The sequence below is a fragment of the Triturus cristatus genome, chromosome 3_1, assembly GCF_964204655.1.
Source record: "Triturus cristatus chromosome 3_1, aTriCri1.1, whole genome shotgun sequence".
NCBI lineage: Eukaryota > Metazoa > Chordata > Amphibia > Caudata > Salamandridae > Triturus > Triturus cristatus.
In genome coordinates, this window is record NC_140583.1 from 317991722 (window position 1) to 318006534 (window position 14813).

General features: G+C 39.9%; 1 protein-coding gene across 3 annotated transcripts in view; it reads left to right on the forward strand.

The window, feature by feature from the left end:
* LOC146860186 (dual oxidase 1-like) overlaps positions 1-14813 on the forward strand; it is a 1129619-nt gene that overhangs the window by 437255 nt on the left and 677551 nt on the right. For all 3 annotated transcript variants that reach the window (XM_085644023.1, XM_085644022.1, XM_085644024.1), the window contains one exon: positions 6402-6500. In XM_085644023.1, coding sequence (XP_085500149.1) covers positions 6440-6500 — 61 coding nt within the window. In that variant the 5' untranslated portion in view covers positions 6402-6439. The remainder of the gene's footprint in view (positions 1-6401; positions 6501-14813) is intronic.

A 14813-nucleotide genomic window follows, 5' to 3' on the forward strand; every position in this document is an offset into this window, starting at 1 on the left:
TTTTTAGTGGTACGAGTCCAGGGGATTCTTGTAGTGTTGAACAAAAATCAGTTTGCTGTTCAGGACGAAATTGAAAAATGGCTACAGTAAAGACTGTTCTAGTTTGGAATGTGCAGCCGGAGGGATGATCCAAATGGATGAAAATGCAGTCACGCGCCGTCCCGGTACAGTTGAAGGCTCGCCTCGGCTTCTTCCGCCCACAGTGCATACCGTGGCCATGTTGGACGTGTTTTGAATTGCTTCTGAGTCATTGTTATTGCTGCTCGCTCAGAGCTTCCGAACGCCACGAAAGGTGAAGAATCATTGCCTTGCCTCTTCCCATCGCCCTGATCTTCTTGGAATCCCACAATTATCTACAACTGACAGCGACAAGCAGGACTTTTAAGTGGTGAAGGTCGTTTCCTTCCTCAGCATTGCTGCAATTACAAACCAGCAAAGCCAATAGTTGTCACTAGTGGAAGCAATCGCTTTGCCAACGCCTTGGATTTTTTCTAAAATGCGCCAAGTGTGCCATGGGTCTGGAGGGGGGCAGGTGCACGCTGGGTGCATTATTTTTGCTAAGGTGAGCAAGATTAAGTGGGAGGAGTAGGGAGAAAGGAAGAGAAAATAGTCCCACATTTACCTTTCAATGTAGTGTCTGACATCAGCAGCGGAATGATACATGACATCTAATCAAAACACAGTGAGCAAAATGGTCCTTGGGCAGGACAAATACAAGAATAGGGAGGAGAGTCATCGAAACATGAGCGGGTAAGTAGCTTAGATAAGAAAGCTATTCACATATGAGTAAGGAGGTGACCCAAGCCAACTGTATGCATTATACTGTTCACAATAGGTCTTTGAATACAGACAGAAGATATTGAAATGGACCCAAAATTGATATCCTTATCTTTACAAGTAAAAACACTTTCTTTTTGTACTAGTGAATACAAATCAGGGCAACAAATATTGACAAAGTCAGTAAGGCAGCTTGCTTTAAGTATGTGTGTTTGTTGTTGTGCGATCTATTTGGATGCACTAACAGAAACGCATATACTGGTCAGGTGGCACTTTGTGTCAAGCACAGGAATCTAGTTCACATATTTATAGGTTGTGCGTAGTTTGTGTGGATGTGCCGTAACAGCCAACTTTGGAGCTAGGGAACCAGGCTCGAATCTCGGTGGCGGCTCAACATCCTGTGATTCTGGGAAAATCACTTAAGGCCCTTTTACGCTGCCCATCGGACAAGTGTCTTACCAGCATTGTTGCATTAAAGGGACTGCCCGACAGGTAGTCAACTGTCCTGACTGCCAAATTAGGATCCCACCGCTGTAGAGGCAGTCAGAAACATGCCTCTTTGCCCCGAGTCTTGTGCTGTGGCCCGGGAAAAGGCCGCAGCACAAGCCCAATGTCAAAAGGCATGTTTTTAAACATCCCTGCACCCTGTGGCAGGCACCATGCACGGCAGGGATGTTTGGGGGCACCACAGGTGCCCTCATGGCCCATAGTGGAGGGCCACAGGAGACAGGAGCCTTTCTAACAGCCTTTTCACATCGGAAGAACCAATATGTAATGGCTGGCGGAAAGGTGGATCGTAATCCCCACAGCGGTGCCTGAGAAGTCATCGCCTCCATTGAGGGGAATGCGATCCAACCGACCGCCCGATGGGCTCTTTGAGCCCGTCGGAAGCTGTTGGTCATCGCTTAAACAATGCAGCCTGACCGACAGCACCGTAATGCGGCAGTTTGACCGCAGACATAGATGTCAGGTTTCTATTTTTTTTTATCTGTGGTCAAGAAAAAAGTAATGTATGGAAATGGACATTTTTATTCCATCAGTGTACATAGGATTTCTCCTCGAAGCCTGTGATTCATGTAGATTTCCAAAAGTACTGCTGGAGATCTTTGTAACTGTCATAAATATGGAAATCTACTCCAAACGAAAATGTGAGCCTATGGAAGTAAATCAGACCCAGAAGTACTAGAAAATGATACTTGTCAATGGCTTTCATAAGTGAATGAGTGAATGGAAGGAGTGAGGGAGTGAAAACCTTTACATTGTCATGATTAGACATGAGCAATGAACCAGTAGTGTGAAGGGCAAGCCACTAGGACAAGCACCAGACATCAAGGAGCAAGCTCTTGCAGGAATGGACTGAGCCTAGTAGTAAGTGACTAGAAGTGGTTAGATTTCCATAGTACACATTTTTAACCAGCCCATATGAGATCCATCCCTAAAATAAGGCACAAACCTATTTTAAAAATGGTTGAGACATTCATGTCAGCCAAAGCCATACAAAAAGAATAAACTTGCCAGCACTATAGAGGGCACAGGCCACTAGTTTGAAATAAAATAAAAGAAGCTGAGGTCATGAAACTGTCCTACTGACCTTTACACAACAGCACCAAGCTGACGTCCAAGAGGGTAATTCTATTGCTTCAAAAAGCAGCCTCCGAGTTCAACTTGAACATTAGTTGCCCTTCTTTAGGCCTCTATCTTAAAGTGGACAGGGTAGATTGTGGCCTTCACTTGTGGAGAATTCTCCAGCAGAGCTCGCGTCAATGGTACAAACTGCCATGGACGACAACCCAACAAAATGCCAGGGGCAGAAGAAGTGACATTACACTATTTGACCCCTCCCCTCATGACTTTGCTGGAAGTGATCTCATACGACCTTTGACCCTGATGACATCACATGAAGTCATGTCACGTGACCATTGATGCATATCCTATTATAGTAAGTGACATCACTTAACTTAAAAAACACATACAATTAAAACAAGAACAATGAAATACACAGAAAAAATACTAGAGCAGACAAACGCAACTCGAGTTACCAACCATAAATTAAAGAGGGTACTACCATTGTATGGTAGATGTGCAAACATGTTATACCAGGGCAAGGCAATCATTGACAAGCAGGACAGCACTGCCATCTGCTCAGACATAATCATCACATTCCCCTGCATAGTTTCACATACTCTAAGAGATCTGTATAGGACTATCTGGCTTTCCTCCTCCTCCAAACTTGTCTGTACACATGCTGTATGCTAACTCGGCCCTTAAAGGAAGCCAACCCCTATGGGTTCTGCCCCTAACACCCAACTGTGTGTTCAAGACACTGGGGTGTCTCTTCTAATGCCATCAGGCTTAGTTTAAACAGTCTGTTGTGTAGCATGGACATGCAGAGAAAATATTATGATCATTGTGATAGTTTAGTTTTACATGCACATAATGTGGATGTATGACGTTACAACGCATGCTTTTACAACGCATGCTGTTACAACGAACGTTTTACAACGCATGCGATGTTACAACGCATGCTTTTACAATGCAAGTCTTTACATCGACATACACTAGATGGCGTGCTGACATTAGAAATGTGTAATTTACTATTCTAACTCCAGTCCACGTTGCAGTAGGGAAGATGTTTGGATAGTAAACTACACTATTTCTAATGTTAGCACGCCATCTAGTGCAAGTCGATGTAAAGACTTGCGTTGTAAAAGCATGCGTTGTAACATCGCATGCGTTGTAAAAGTTTCGTTGTAATGGTAGTGCGGTGTAAAAGTTGCGTTGTAAAGGTTGTTCCCCACTTAATGTGTTTGGCATGTCCTTAGCACACTTAACATCATTGTATAGTTTTATTAATAATAGTTGTTCTTGATGAGTAAGCAGTTTTCAACAAGCATTTTGCCTGCAGAGGTATCACACCACCTATAAAGTTTTAGGATTTTTTTCAGAATAGAGCTTCTGGGACTGTAAATGAACATTTCTGGCATTTCATGAATCAAAAAGTTAAATTTGTGTTTTGCGAGATTTTTTAAAATTAAAATACATAACTGCCCTGAGGTAGATATGTTCATCCCAATGAATGTAAACAATGTGAAGTAGCCTTGTTCTTTAAGAAGAAACATTGCACCCTAGTTGCTTTGCACTGGAGGCAGTAGACTGGTTCTTCTATGACTGTATTCACCTTATTATAATATTCATATCTAACTGAAAAGGTTTTCATAAAAAGGCAAGAAAGGGAGTCAAACTGCTTACACTGAAACACAAATGTACTTCTAGAAATATACTATATATGTTTAAAAATCACCTAATGCCCAAAGGTGAAGGAACACATTTATTATTTGTCAGCTAGGATTTCTACCTTGGCTCTTACTTTTAGATTTTTTTTTACTAAACTGCTAGTGTTAGTACTTTGAATGTACACCCAAACAACCCAATTTGTACCTTTTTTTATTCACTAACTCCTTTGTTATGTCAAAGCCTACCAGACAGCGCATCTGTCTAGTTTGCTAAAGACATCTTGTGGAAATTCAGAAATATTCCTTGGGAAAGCAAGTCCACTCATTGCTTACAATTGCCTTTGTGGTTTATAGCTCAAATTTGCTTGATTACTATTTACTGGCTTTATTTGGTTTAGGCTGTCCATCTTGAGTTTGTCCCTTCCATAGAGCATCCCTTGTTTACTGTATCCTTCCAGAGTACTCGATTTCTGGATTTAAATCGTGTTCTTATCTTGTCACATTTGTTGTGCATTCACAAAGAGAATTCAGAAAATGATCAAATATCAGCCTCTTCCTTCTGAGGGACTTGGTTTATCTGACTTCAAAGTGAGAGGATTTATGTGACAATTGTGATAGCTATTGACGGTGTGCTGGAGGAAGACTGTACAATGTTATTTTTTTTCTAGAACAACAGAATTTAAATTTCTATAAATGAACTGTACAGATATTCAGAATATATCTGAATTAGGAAAGCACAAATGAAGCACACTTCTTGGTAATTTTGAAGTGTGGTGGAAACAAATATATTATTACGATCAACACAAATCAATACACTAGGTGAATACATTTCCACACATTATCGTTTGTGTGCTGTATACTTTTATCAGTAAAATTGTATGTCTGTGCAAATGTAATGTTCATTTCTCTTGAAGATGTGTTATCTGTAATGGCAATGCACTACCACACCATGTAAACTCCACTGTAAACCACTCTTCCACACTTCACGAAACTCTCCTCCACTTTGCGACACTCAATGGAACTCCCTCTACGCCACTTCATGCCACTTTACTCCACTCTAATCTACGACATACTACTCTACTCCCCTCCACCACTCAACAACACTCCACTCTATGTCACTCTATTCCACTCCACTTTATGTCACTCTATGCCACTGAACTTTTCGGCACTGTATGTCACTCTACTCTAAGGCACTATGTGCCTCTGTACTCTACAACACTACTCCACTCTATGCTACTCTACGTTACTTTACTCCAATCAATGCCACTTCACTCTGTTCTTTGCCACTCCACTATACATCACTCTATGCCACTCCACTCTATGACACTCTGCTCCTCTCTATGCCCTTCCACTCTACCACAGTCTACTTCCTCCAAGACACTCCTCAACATTCTATGCCACACTTGGCCACTTCATGCCACTCTACACCACGCTATGACAGACTATGCCACGCCACTTTATGACACTCTACACTACTCTATGACTCTCTACGACACTCCACTTACCTCTACTTTATGTCACAAACTTTTAGCCATGCTGAACAGCAGCCATGCTGGTGTACAACATGGCTAAAACACATTGGCAAAGCCAATAGCATAGGCAAGACCTATCATCTTTGTCAATGCTTGTTAGAGCTCTTTGTTTCAACTCCAAATAAATTAATAGATACATATATTTAAACCGTACCAAGCTGAAGAACAGCAGTCAATATTTAATGAGTGTAAAAATGAAGTAAATCGTCATCTGCCATTTCACAGCTTTTCTAAAATTGGCTGAACAAAAGTGAAAGCAAGGGCAGGCAGCGGGGATTCAAGCAAAGCCATAATGTTCTGTTGTCCGACAAATCAGAGGCAGAGAAAAACAATTATAAGTCTTTATTAAAGAAGTATTTTAGGCATTTAAAGGCAATGTCGCATGCATGTATTTTGTTTTCAAAGTAAAACATAAATCAGTGAGCCCTTTCTAACTGTGACCTGTTGAAGCCAGGGGTCGCAAAGGTACAGGTAGGGGTCGCAATGAGCAAGCCGGATCCCTAATTGACATCCATGCAAACTGCATATTCCAAAAGGCGGCTAAACATGTCTTTTATAGAGAACGATTAAGGGCATATGCTACTTTGTACTAGTGATACTACTTCAGGCGTTAGTGTTCTCACTGGACTGTCCTCATGACTGTTTTCTTTACATAGACCAGGCCCCAAAACTTTTTGACAGACTGTTTTGTTTTTGTCTGCCTGGTAGCTAAGGTCAAAAGTTTTCCACCTTCTGGTTCCACCCAACACTGTCATCTCTGATGAGTTCTGGTTATAGTTGTCAGGCAACACCTTGTGCTTCCAATTACCTGACTCCACCCGGTACAGTCAGAAACTGAATCTTTTTACTTGTTTTCTAGAGGTTCCCGGATGCACTCCAAGGAAGCGAGCATCAGTCATGAAGAACTGGGCGTTGGTGTTTCTTGGATCCCTGCTGGCAGGGGTGTGGAGCTCAGCCAGTAAGTCACACTTTATTGTCTGTTGGCATGCTTGCAAATCTACAGCATAATATGTTCACCTCTGACAGCATCTGTTGAAGAATCTTACACCTTGTGCAATTTTATCCTCCAGATAAAAGTATTTTTTCTCTCCCTACCTAAATATTGTTCACCATAAAACACCTGTCAACCCAACCCTTAGGTCCTAGGAGGTTTCACAGGAGAAAATGAAAGCCCTACCATGTGCTTCAGGCAAGTGACATTGGGCCATTGCTGTGGCATAACGAATTCTAAGAGCCCCAATGACTGCCAGAGGCCCTTAATCCCTGTAGCACCAACAAAGAATGCACTAATGTATTATATCCTGCTTGTTTACTTTTGTTTATACCAGTTTACCTAGCTTGTAGCTGCTCAGCCAGTGTAAGTGTTCTGAGTGGAATGTTGGTGTGACAGAGATGCATGGAATGTTTGGGTGCCTGTGTGGGTGAGATGTGAGAGTTGAAGATGGGCTGAGCAGCAGTCAGGCTGCTCCTGGTGGGGTTGTAGTACATGGATTACCAGGCTGATGTACATGATTACCATCCTGCAACCAAGACGAATAAAGAAACTCTTAAGTTACAACTCAGCTACGTCTGGTAAGATACAACATATTTATGGCAACAACCTGGAGACAGACCCATGTCTTACATTTGGACTTCCTGTACCTGGCTCCCAAAAGAAGATACAAAACTGAAGAAATCTACTAAAACTACAGATGCTGGCAACGTAAAGTACATTCCCAAGAGAAAGGACTGGCAGAAAAGCACAAGTGTCCACAAGAAAGCAAGAAGTGGTTCACAGAAAAGCAAAGTTGTCCACAAGAATTTAGTGAAAATGTAGCACAACGCCTTGCAGCCCCACCAGTGTCCACCACATCAGACTGCCCCAGTCTAGGCATGCTGCACTTATTCACATTTTCTGGACAATGTACTTTCTAAGCAAGCAACACCATGTTGGTGAATGCGTACTACAAAAAGATAAACAGCCACTTATGGTCCACAAGATGCAGTTTGCATGTGTTATAGTGATTTTATTGGTGCCTTGTCTAATTGTCTGTGACTATGGTACTTTGGAGAGTAAAGAAATCAGTTGTCACACAGAAGTGCCATATGGATCCATTTTAAATTGCTTTGAGGGGAGCGGTCAACTGAGGGGGTTCATCAGATAGACTCAGTCTCAGCATGAGGATATCAGACAAGGGGCTACACTTAAGCAAAATGATTTTGTACAAGTAAGCATGATCTATTACATTTTAAACATACTGCAGCATTGGTACTATGACTGTTAGACAAAACGGTTTGTGGCATTTTAATTACCGCGCTTATCCCTTATGGTTATAGAGTGTTCGCGGCACGAGACCATGACGTATTCACCTTACCTTAGGCATGGAGAAGCTGTATGACTTACAAGCTGCTAAGGGACGCTTTGATGCACGGAGGCTCCGTGAGCTATCCGGCACAGTGTCACTGATGCGTGCCCCCATTTTGATGGTTATAATGTGTCGGATCACGCTCGATCAACCGCAAGCAGCGCAGGTAAGAAGGACTGAAGTTTAAGCAGTCCAGACACGTCGCAGTTTCACAGTGTACTGCTGCTCCGCACTGTATTATGGAGAACAGGAACAATGTGGTAATTTAACAGTGTATTGTCACCTTTCTCATGGTTTGACACTGGAGTTGATTTCTATTCAAACTGCTCTGTTACAAGCAGTTATGGCGAGGAACAACAGCTACTGCCTGAAAATGTCTGTTGTGTTTTTCAGATGACTTCATTCTAGCCCACAGCATTCCATATTCAACAACGGTAGTGTATTTATGGCTGCATGTCTGTAGCAGTTTCATATTTTCTTCATCTTTGAAGCGGTGACATTTGAGCACTTCCTTAGGCTCAGTGTATTGTGACAGGCTCGTGCCTGTGTTCAACATGTCACAACATAGCCCAATTGATAGTTTCAAGGTTCTTGTGGCACCAAAGATGCAGTGTCTGTTTATTGTTTTTCAGCTAAAAAGATGTTCTGCATTTCTTAGAGTGCTAGTTTTTCCCCCTAGTCTGCCCACGCATCCCGCTATTGCGCATACTACTCTTTAGGGCTACATGTTATAGTTTGGTGTTTTTGGTCACACATATATAGCTTATGGTTCATGTGAGGTTCATTCTTTTCTGGTGATACATGGCTACATTCTCACAATTTACACTAGGCTGTACTGCTTACAATTTACATTACATCTAAGGTCACACTTCTACATTGAATGTTACATCCCCTACATGTAGGATTAATGGGTTTAATGTGCCAATTTCTTTAGAATCCTAGGTACCTTTACATAAGGTAGGTCCTAGTCTTTTAGTGGGTGGTGGTCGCACATCTTTTAGTTTATTCTTACACTCCATTACATGAGGGACGGGTATGGATTTTTGTTTCGCTTTACACATTACACTCCCTTACATGAGGGAAGGGTATGGATTTTAGTTCCATTTTTACACTTCACACTCCCTTACATGAGGGAGGTTCTAGTCTCTTGGTGGGTGGTTTCCCACCTTTCTGTTTTGTAGTTACATTACTTTACATGTGGGATCTGTTAACGGTGTATAAGTCGCCATGTGCTACATGTCTTGTCTATACGGTGTGTAAGTCACCTTGTGCTACACGTATACCTCCACTTGTTAAACTGTGTGTAAGCCACCTTGTGCTGCACATTTGTTTTACTTTGTGTATAAGTCACCCTGTGCTGCACATCTTGTTTGCTGTCTCAATTGGTGTCAGTCTCATTTACACAGTTCATGGTATTAACCCTTACGCAGGGTATGTCTTTTTGGATCATGGACCATTTACATTAGTTACTCACCCTAACGTCAGGGGTGGGTTATGGGTTACAGTCCCATGTACATAGTTATAGTTAAAAACCCTTACAGGAGGGTAGACTTTATGGGTTACAGTTCCAAGTGTTTGACCCTTACATGGGGGATGTCAAGATTGTTTTTTATTCCCATCTTCACAGTGTACGTTATTTTGTCTCGGGGTGCGCATCACCCTTTGCTACACGTTACAAACTGTTTTTAAATTGTTTTTTGGGGGGAGGGTGGGTGATATTGATTGTCAAATTATTAGATATTGCTTGTCAATTTATTATTTATCCTTTCTGTTTTCTTAATTGTTCAGACTCTCTCGAGATGTATTTTACTTTGCATCCCTGAGTTTTGAACTATTTTCTTTTTTTTTAAGTTTGAGTTTATTGAAACCAGAAAAAATAGAACAATGGTACAATCAAAAAAACAATTGAACTATAATTAAAATACAAGATCATATTAAAGTATAAGAAATATAAAGGTTACAATAAACATTATGTCCTAGAATAAAGAAAAAAGAAAAGGAAGGGTGGGGGGAAGGGGTGAGAAGCAATAACATCTATCATCAAAAAGGGATATGATGAAGGATGAAAACTGTAAGATTAAACATTGTATGTAATGAAGAAAAACTAAGAAAAAGATATAATCATATATTCATGTAAATGTGAAATATGGTAACCGTACTAGTTTGATAGACAAAAAAGACAACGAAACAACATCATGGCGGTTTACGGACATTGTCCGATGTATTCCCAATAGCAGTGGTGGAAGCGTTTGAGAAGGCAAAGTCAGATAAATATGTAGTGAGAGGAAGCCATAATAAATCTCTTTTAATTGCTAGAGAAATAGGAGTGACATAGTTAGTATCTAGTCTATGATGAAAACACAGGGCGTTCCACCAGGTTTTGTAAGTGACTTTATCTGCATGTTTCCAATTAGAGGTGATTAAGTGTAGGGCAATCGCTATTACCAAATCTATCAGCTGAAAATTTGATGGGGATTGAGGCCAAGAAGGGGATAGGGAACCTAGAAAAATATTTGATAAGGGAAAGGGGACCATGGTTTTAAAAATTTTATTCATTTGAGACCAAACTAAATGCCAAAATTTGTCAATGCTAGGACAGTCGAATAGCATGTGTTTTAGGTCAGCATTTGAGAAGGGCAAGACCATCATGTTGACGGGGTAGTAGAGGAGAAGGAAGCTAAAGTCGCAGGTGAATATAATAAGCATTGGTAAACAAAATAAAGAGTTTGGGTAGTATTAGCTGCTCGTGAGGTCTTATGGATCTTTAACCACAATTTATCCCAAACGGCGACAGTCCAACATTGCGATAGATCTCTTTCCCATGCCAATTCAGTCTTTGATTTAAGCCTTCCTGAAGGTGATAAGAGACATTTGTAAAGAGAATATGCAGAAGGGGAAGTGGACAATAAAGGGAATAACGTAGAGCATGTCATAGGAAGCGATGGAAGAGAAGGAAGTAATGAGAGATATTGATGAAGAGAAGGGAGTAAAAGGTCATATTGCTTCTTAAAAGAATTAGGAAGGGCAAATTTATATTGAAGGTCAGAAAAAGATGAAGGGTTATTATCAGACAAAAGTTGAAAGATCCATATCAGGCCTTTAGATTTCCATAATTTCCAATAAAAGGTACGATTTTTAATGCGTAACAGTTTATTGTGCCAAATAGGTTGTTGAGATAGGGAAGTAACTGAGGGATAGAAGGAGGGAAGGAGAGGAGCCAAAAGTTTGTGAGTATGAGAAATAACAGAGGAACGCAAAAAGGAGGTGTTAGCGGAGAATGCAAGAGTTTCCAAAAATTCGAAGGGGGAAGTGAAGAATTTTTCTATGGACAACCATACCGGAGGGTGTGTAAAAGAGTCAGAAGAAAGCCAGTGACAGGCTTGTTTTAAAGAAAATAGGTACTGATGCGATTTGAAGTCAGGAAATTTAAGTTCTTTTATTTATCATTTTTAAGAGTGGATAGAGCTAAACGAGAGGGTTTGTTTTTCCAAAGAAATCTTAATAAAATGCGATCTATTCTTTTGAAGTAGTAACCCAGTATATGTACAGGAATCATTGAAAGAGAATATAAGATAAGGGGAGAAAGCATCATCTTAATAGAGTCTAGCCTACCCCACCACGAAAGAAAAAGGGGATGCAATTTAGTAATTGAGTCATTGAGTTTCTTAGTGATATGATCAAAATTCAATGTTAAGGTTTCTGAGATCGTTGGGAAAAACCACAGTCCTAAGTATTTCAATTTAGAGGACTGCCAGGAAAATCCTGTTTGACTGAAATAGTGTTTGAGACACAGGACATTAAGGGGCAAAACTTCACATTTGTCTCGATTGAGGTGATATCCCGAAAGTTTCGAGAAAGCATCAACCTGAGAAAGGAAGGAAGGTATAGAAGTAACTGGGTTGGAACAATATAAGAGAATATCATCTGCATAAACAGACATTTTAACTTGATGGGAACCTAGTTGAAAGCCTGTGATTTGAGTATCTTGTCTAATTTTGGTTAAAAAAGGTTCTAATGCAACTACAAACAATAGAGGGGATAGGGGGCATCCCTGACGTACTCCTCTAAAAAGAGAAAAGGAGTCTGAGACTTTACCGTTAGCAAAAATAGACGCTTTGGGACCAGAGTATAATAAAGAAATCAAAGAGATTAGTTTAGGAGGAAACCCTCTCCATTTTATAGCATGGAACATAAAGTCCCAACTGATCCTATCGAAGGCTTTCTCAGCGTCAAGCGCAATGGCAGCAAGTGGGTAATCGATAGAAGGAGCCTTGCCAAGTATATTAAAAAAGACTCTAGAAGTATCAGTGGATAGTCGACCTTTTACAAAGCCCAACTGTTCAGGGTCAATAAGTTCAGGCAAAACAGGATCGATACGTAAGGCAAGGATTTTTGCAAAGATTTTGTAATCCGTATTAACTAAAGATATGGGGCGATAATTTTTGCAAAAGGAATGGTCTTTATTCTCCTTTGGAATTAAACAAATCATAGCATCCTGAAAAGTACCTTGAGAGGATCCGCTTGTAATAAAGGAGTTAAATAAGAGGAAGAGTTTTGGGAGAAGAAGCTTAGAAAAATGTCCATAAAATTCAATGGTGAATCCGTCAGGGCCAGGGGTTTTACTTCGTTTCAGTATTGAAACAGCATGGGAAATTTCTGCCAAAGTAATATCTGCTTGTAGCGAATCAAAGTCAATATGTTGTGAAGAGGGGGAACTAATTTATTGAAAATATGAAGACAGATCAGACTGAAGTGGTTGGGATTCTGGAGTGTAAAGATTTTTATAAAAGGAGACAAATTCATTTAAAATATCTTCGTCTTTAAGAAGAATATCGCCATTGGAACTAGTGAGGGAATCTATTCTAGTTCTGTCGCAACGCCCTTTTAAATAATTAGCTAATAATTTCCCCATTTTATTCTGGCCTCCGTAATAACGGGCACTGCTTTTAGGAGATAAGAAGAGGCCGCCTCTGTAGATAACTTATTAAAAGTGATCTTGGCGGTAATAAGTTCTTTTAAAGAAGTTTCAGTAGAGGAATGATAGTAAGCATACTCTAGTTTTTTGATTTTGGCAAGTAATTGAGTTGAGTGCCTTTCAAAACTTTTTTTCTTCTGAGAGACAAAATTAATGATGAAACCTCTTGCAGCTGCTTTGAAAGAATCCCAAATCATAGTAGGAGAGGAATCAGGAGTTGTATTTATATTGAAAAACTCTGAGGCAAAAGAACTGAATTGGCTAGAGAAATTAGGATCCACAAGCAAAGAATTATTAAATCGCCATCGTCCACCAGCCTGGTTATGGGGAATCAAGTCAAAATCAACAAAAACCGGGGCGTGATCTGAGACTAAATTGGACCCTATTTCAGAATGGAGTACGTGTTGAGTTAATGATTTGCTTAGAAAAAGATAGTCAATACGAGATTGTGATTTATGTGGGGGGGGGGAAATAACTATACTCTCGGAGATCTGGGTGGCAGAGTCTCCAGATGTCAACTAAAGATTTCCTAAGTATTGTAGAAGTAAATTGTGAGTGCATTTTATTAGGAATAAATTAGACTGAGGAATTCCTATCTAAAAAGGGTTCAAAAATTTTATTACAGTCTCCGCCCAAAATAATATAGTCATCATCAATTGAAAGTAACTTGTAAGAAATATGCAACCAAAAGGTATTGTCAACAGAAACTGGAGCATAAACATTAAAGAAAACCAACGGTATATTATCTATAAGTAACTTAACAATAACCCAGCGGCCCTCAGAGTCAATTTCTTGGGAAATAACTGAAACATTGAACTTTTTATGAGATAAAATGAGAACGCCATTTTGCTTACCCAAGGCTGGGGAAGAAAACACATTGCCTACCCAACATTTCTTCAATTTAGATGCTTCAGTGTCAGAAAGATGGGTTTCTTGGAGTAGAGCAATGTCAGTTTTTAATATGGCTAAGTGGGATAATACTCGTTGTCTTTTAATCAGATTATTCAACCCTTTAATATTCCATGTGGTAACTCTGAATTTAGCTGGAAATAGCTGACATCGTTAAACCATGAACATACAATGCAAAAATCAGTTGTGAGAGAACATTTAGTAAATGAACAAAAGCCCACAAATGTACCAACGATAAGGCAAAAAGGAATGAAAATAAAAACATTACTATTGATAAACATAAAAGAAGAGGAGAATAGTAAGTGAAAGGAATACAATTGCGGGTAGACAGAAAAAGAGTTAAAAAAAATAAAGAGAAGGGAATAAGGAAAGAATGAGTAAGAAGAAAAGAAGGAGAAAAGGGGAAAAGGAAAAAAGGGGAGGAGGGAGGGGCAAGACAAAAGAGGAAGGAAAGAACCTTACAGAAAAACAACAAAAAAGGAACAAAAAGAACATATAAATATGAATATGAAACATACTTACAAGGAGAGGATTCAAGGAAACAAGAGGGGAGGGGTGAGGCCACATGACACAGACAGCATTGGAATGAGCCAAACGGAGGACGAGGGGCAAGACGCCATAAGGGTAAGAATACCTGTGGGAGTGAAAGATAATGAAAACGATGAAACATTTAGTGTAACAAATAAAAACTAAAGCAGACAATAAAATGAAACAAAGTGACTTAATACTTTGAAGAGGTAGGACAAAATTGCAAGCATATTAAAAATCTAGGGAAAAAAGCATATATAAGATAAGTAATGCTAGAGAGAAGAAGTTGGAAGTGAAAAATCTGAAAGAAGAAAAAACATAATGTCAGGTTATGACTGAAGATAAAGATCCTGAAGAATCCATAGCCTCCGTTTTGCTAAAATGTATTAAACTCTGTAGTTGTAGCGGATCTTCATATGTTGTGGTTTTATTATTGTACGTGACCTTAAAAAGGCAAGGATGAAAAAGACCATAGCGTGCGCCCATGGACCGGAGGTCAGATCTCATATTAAGA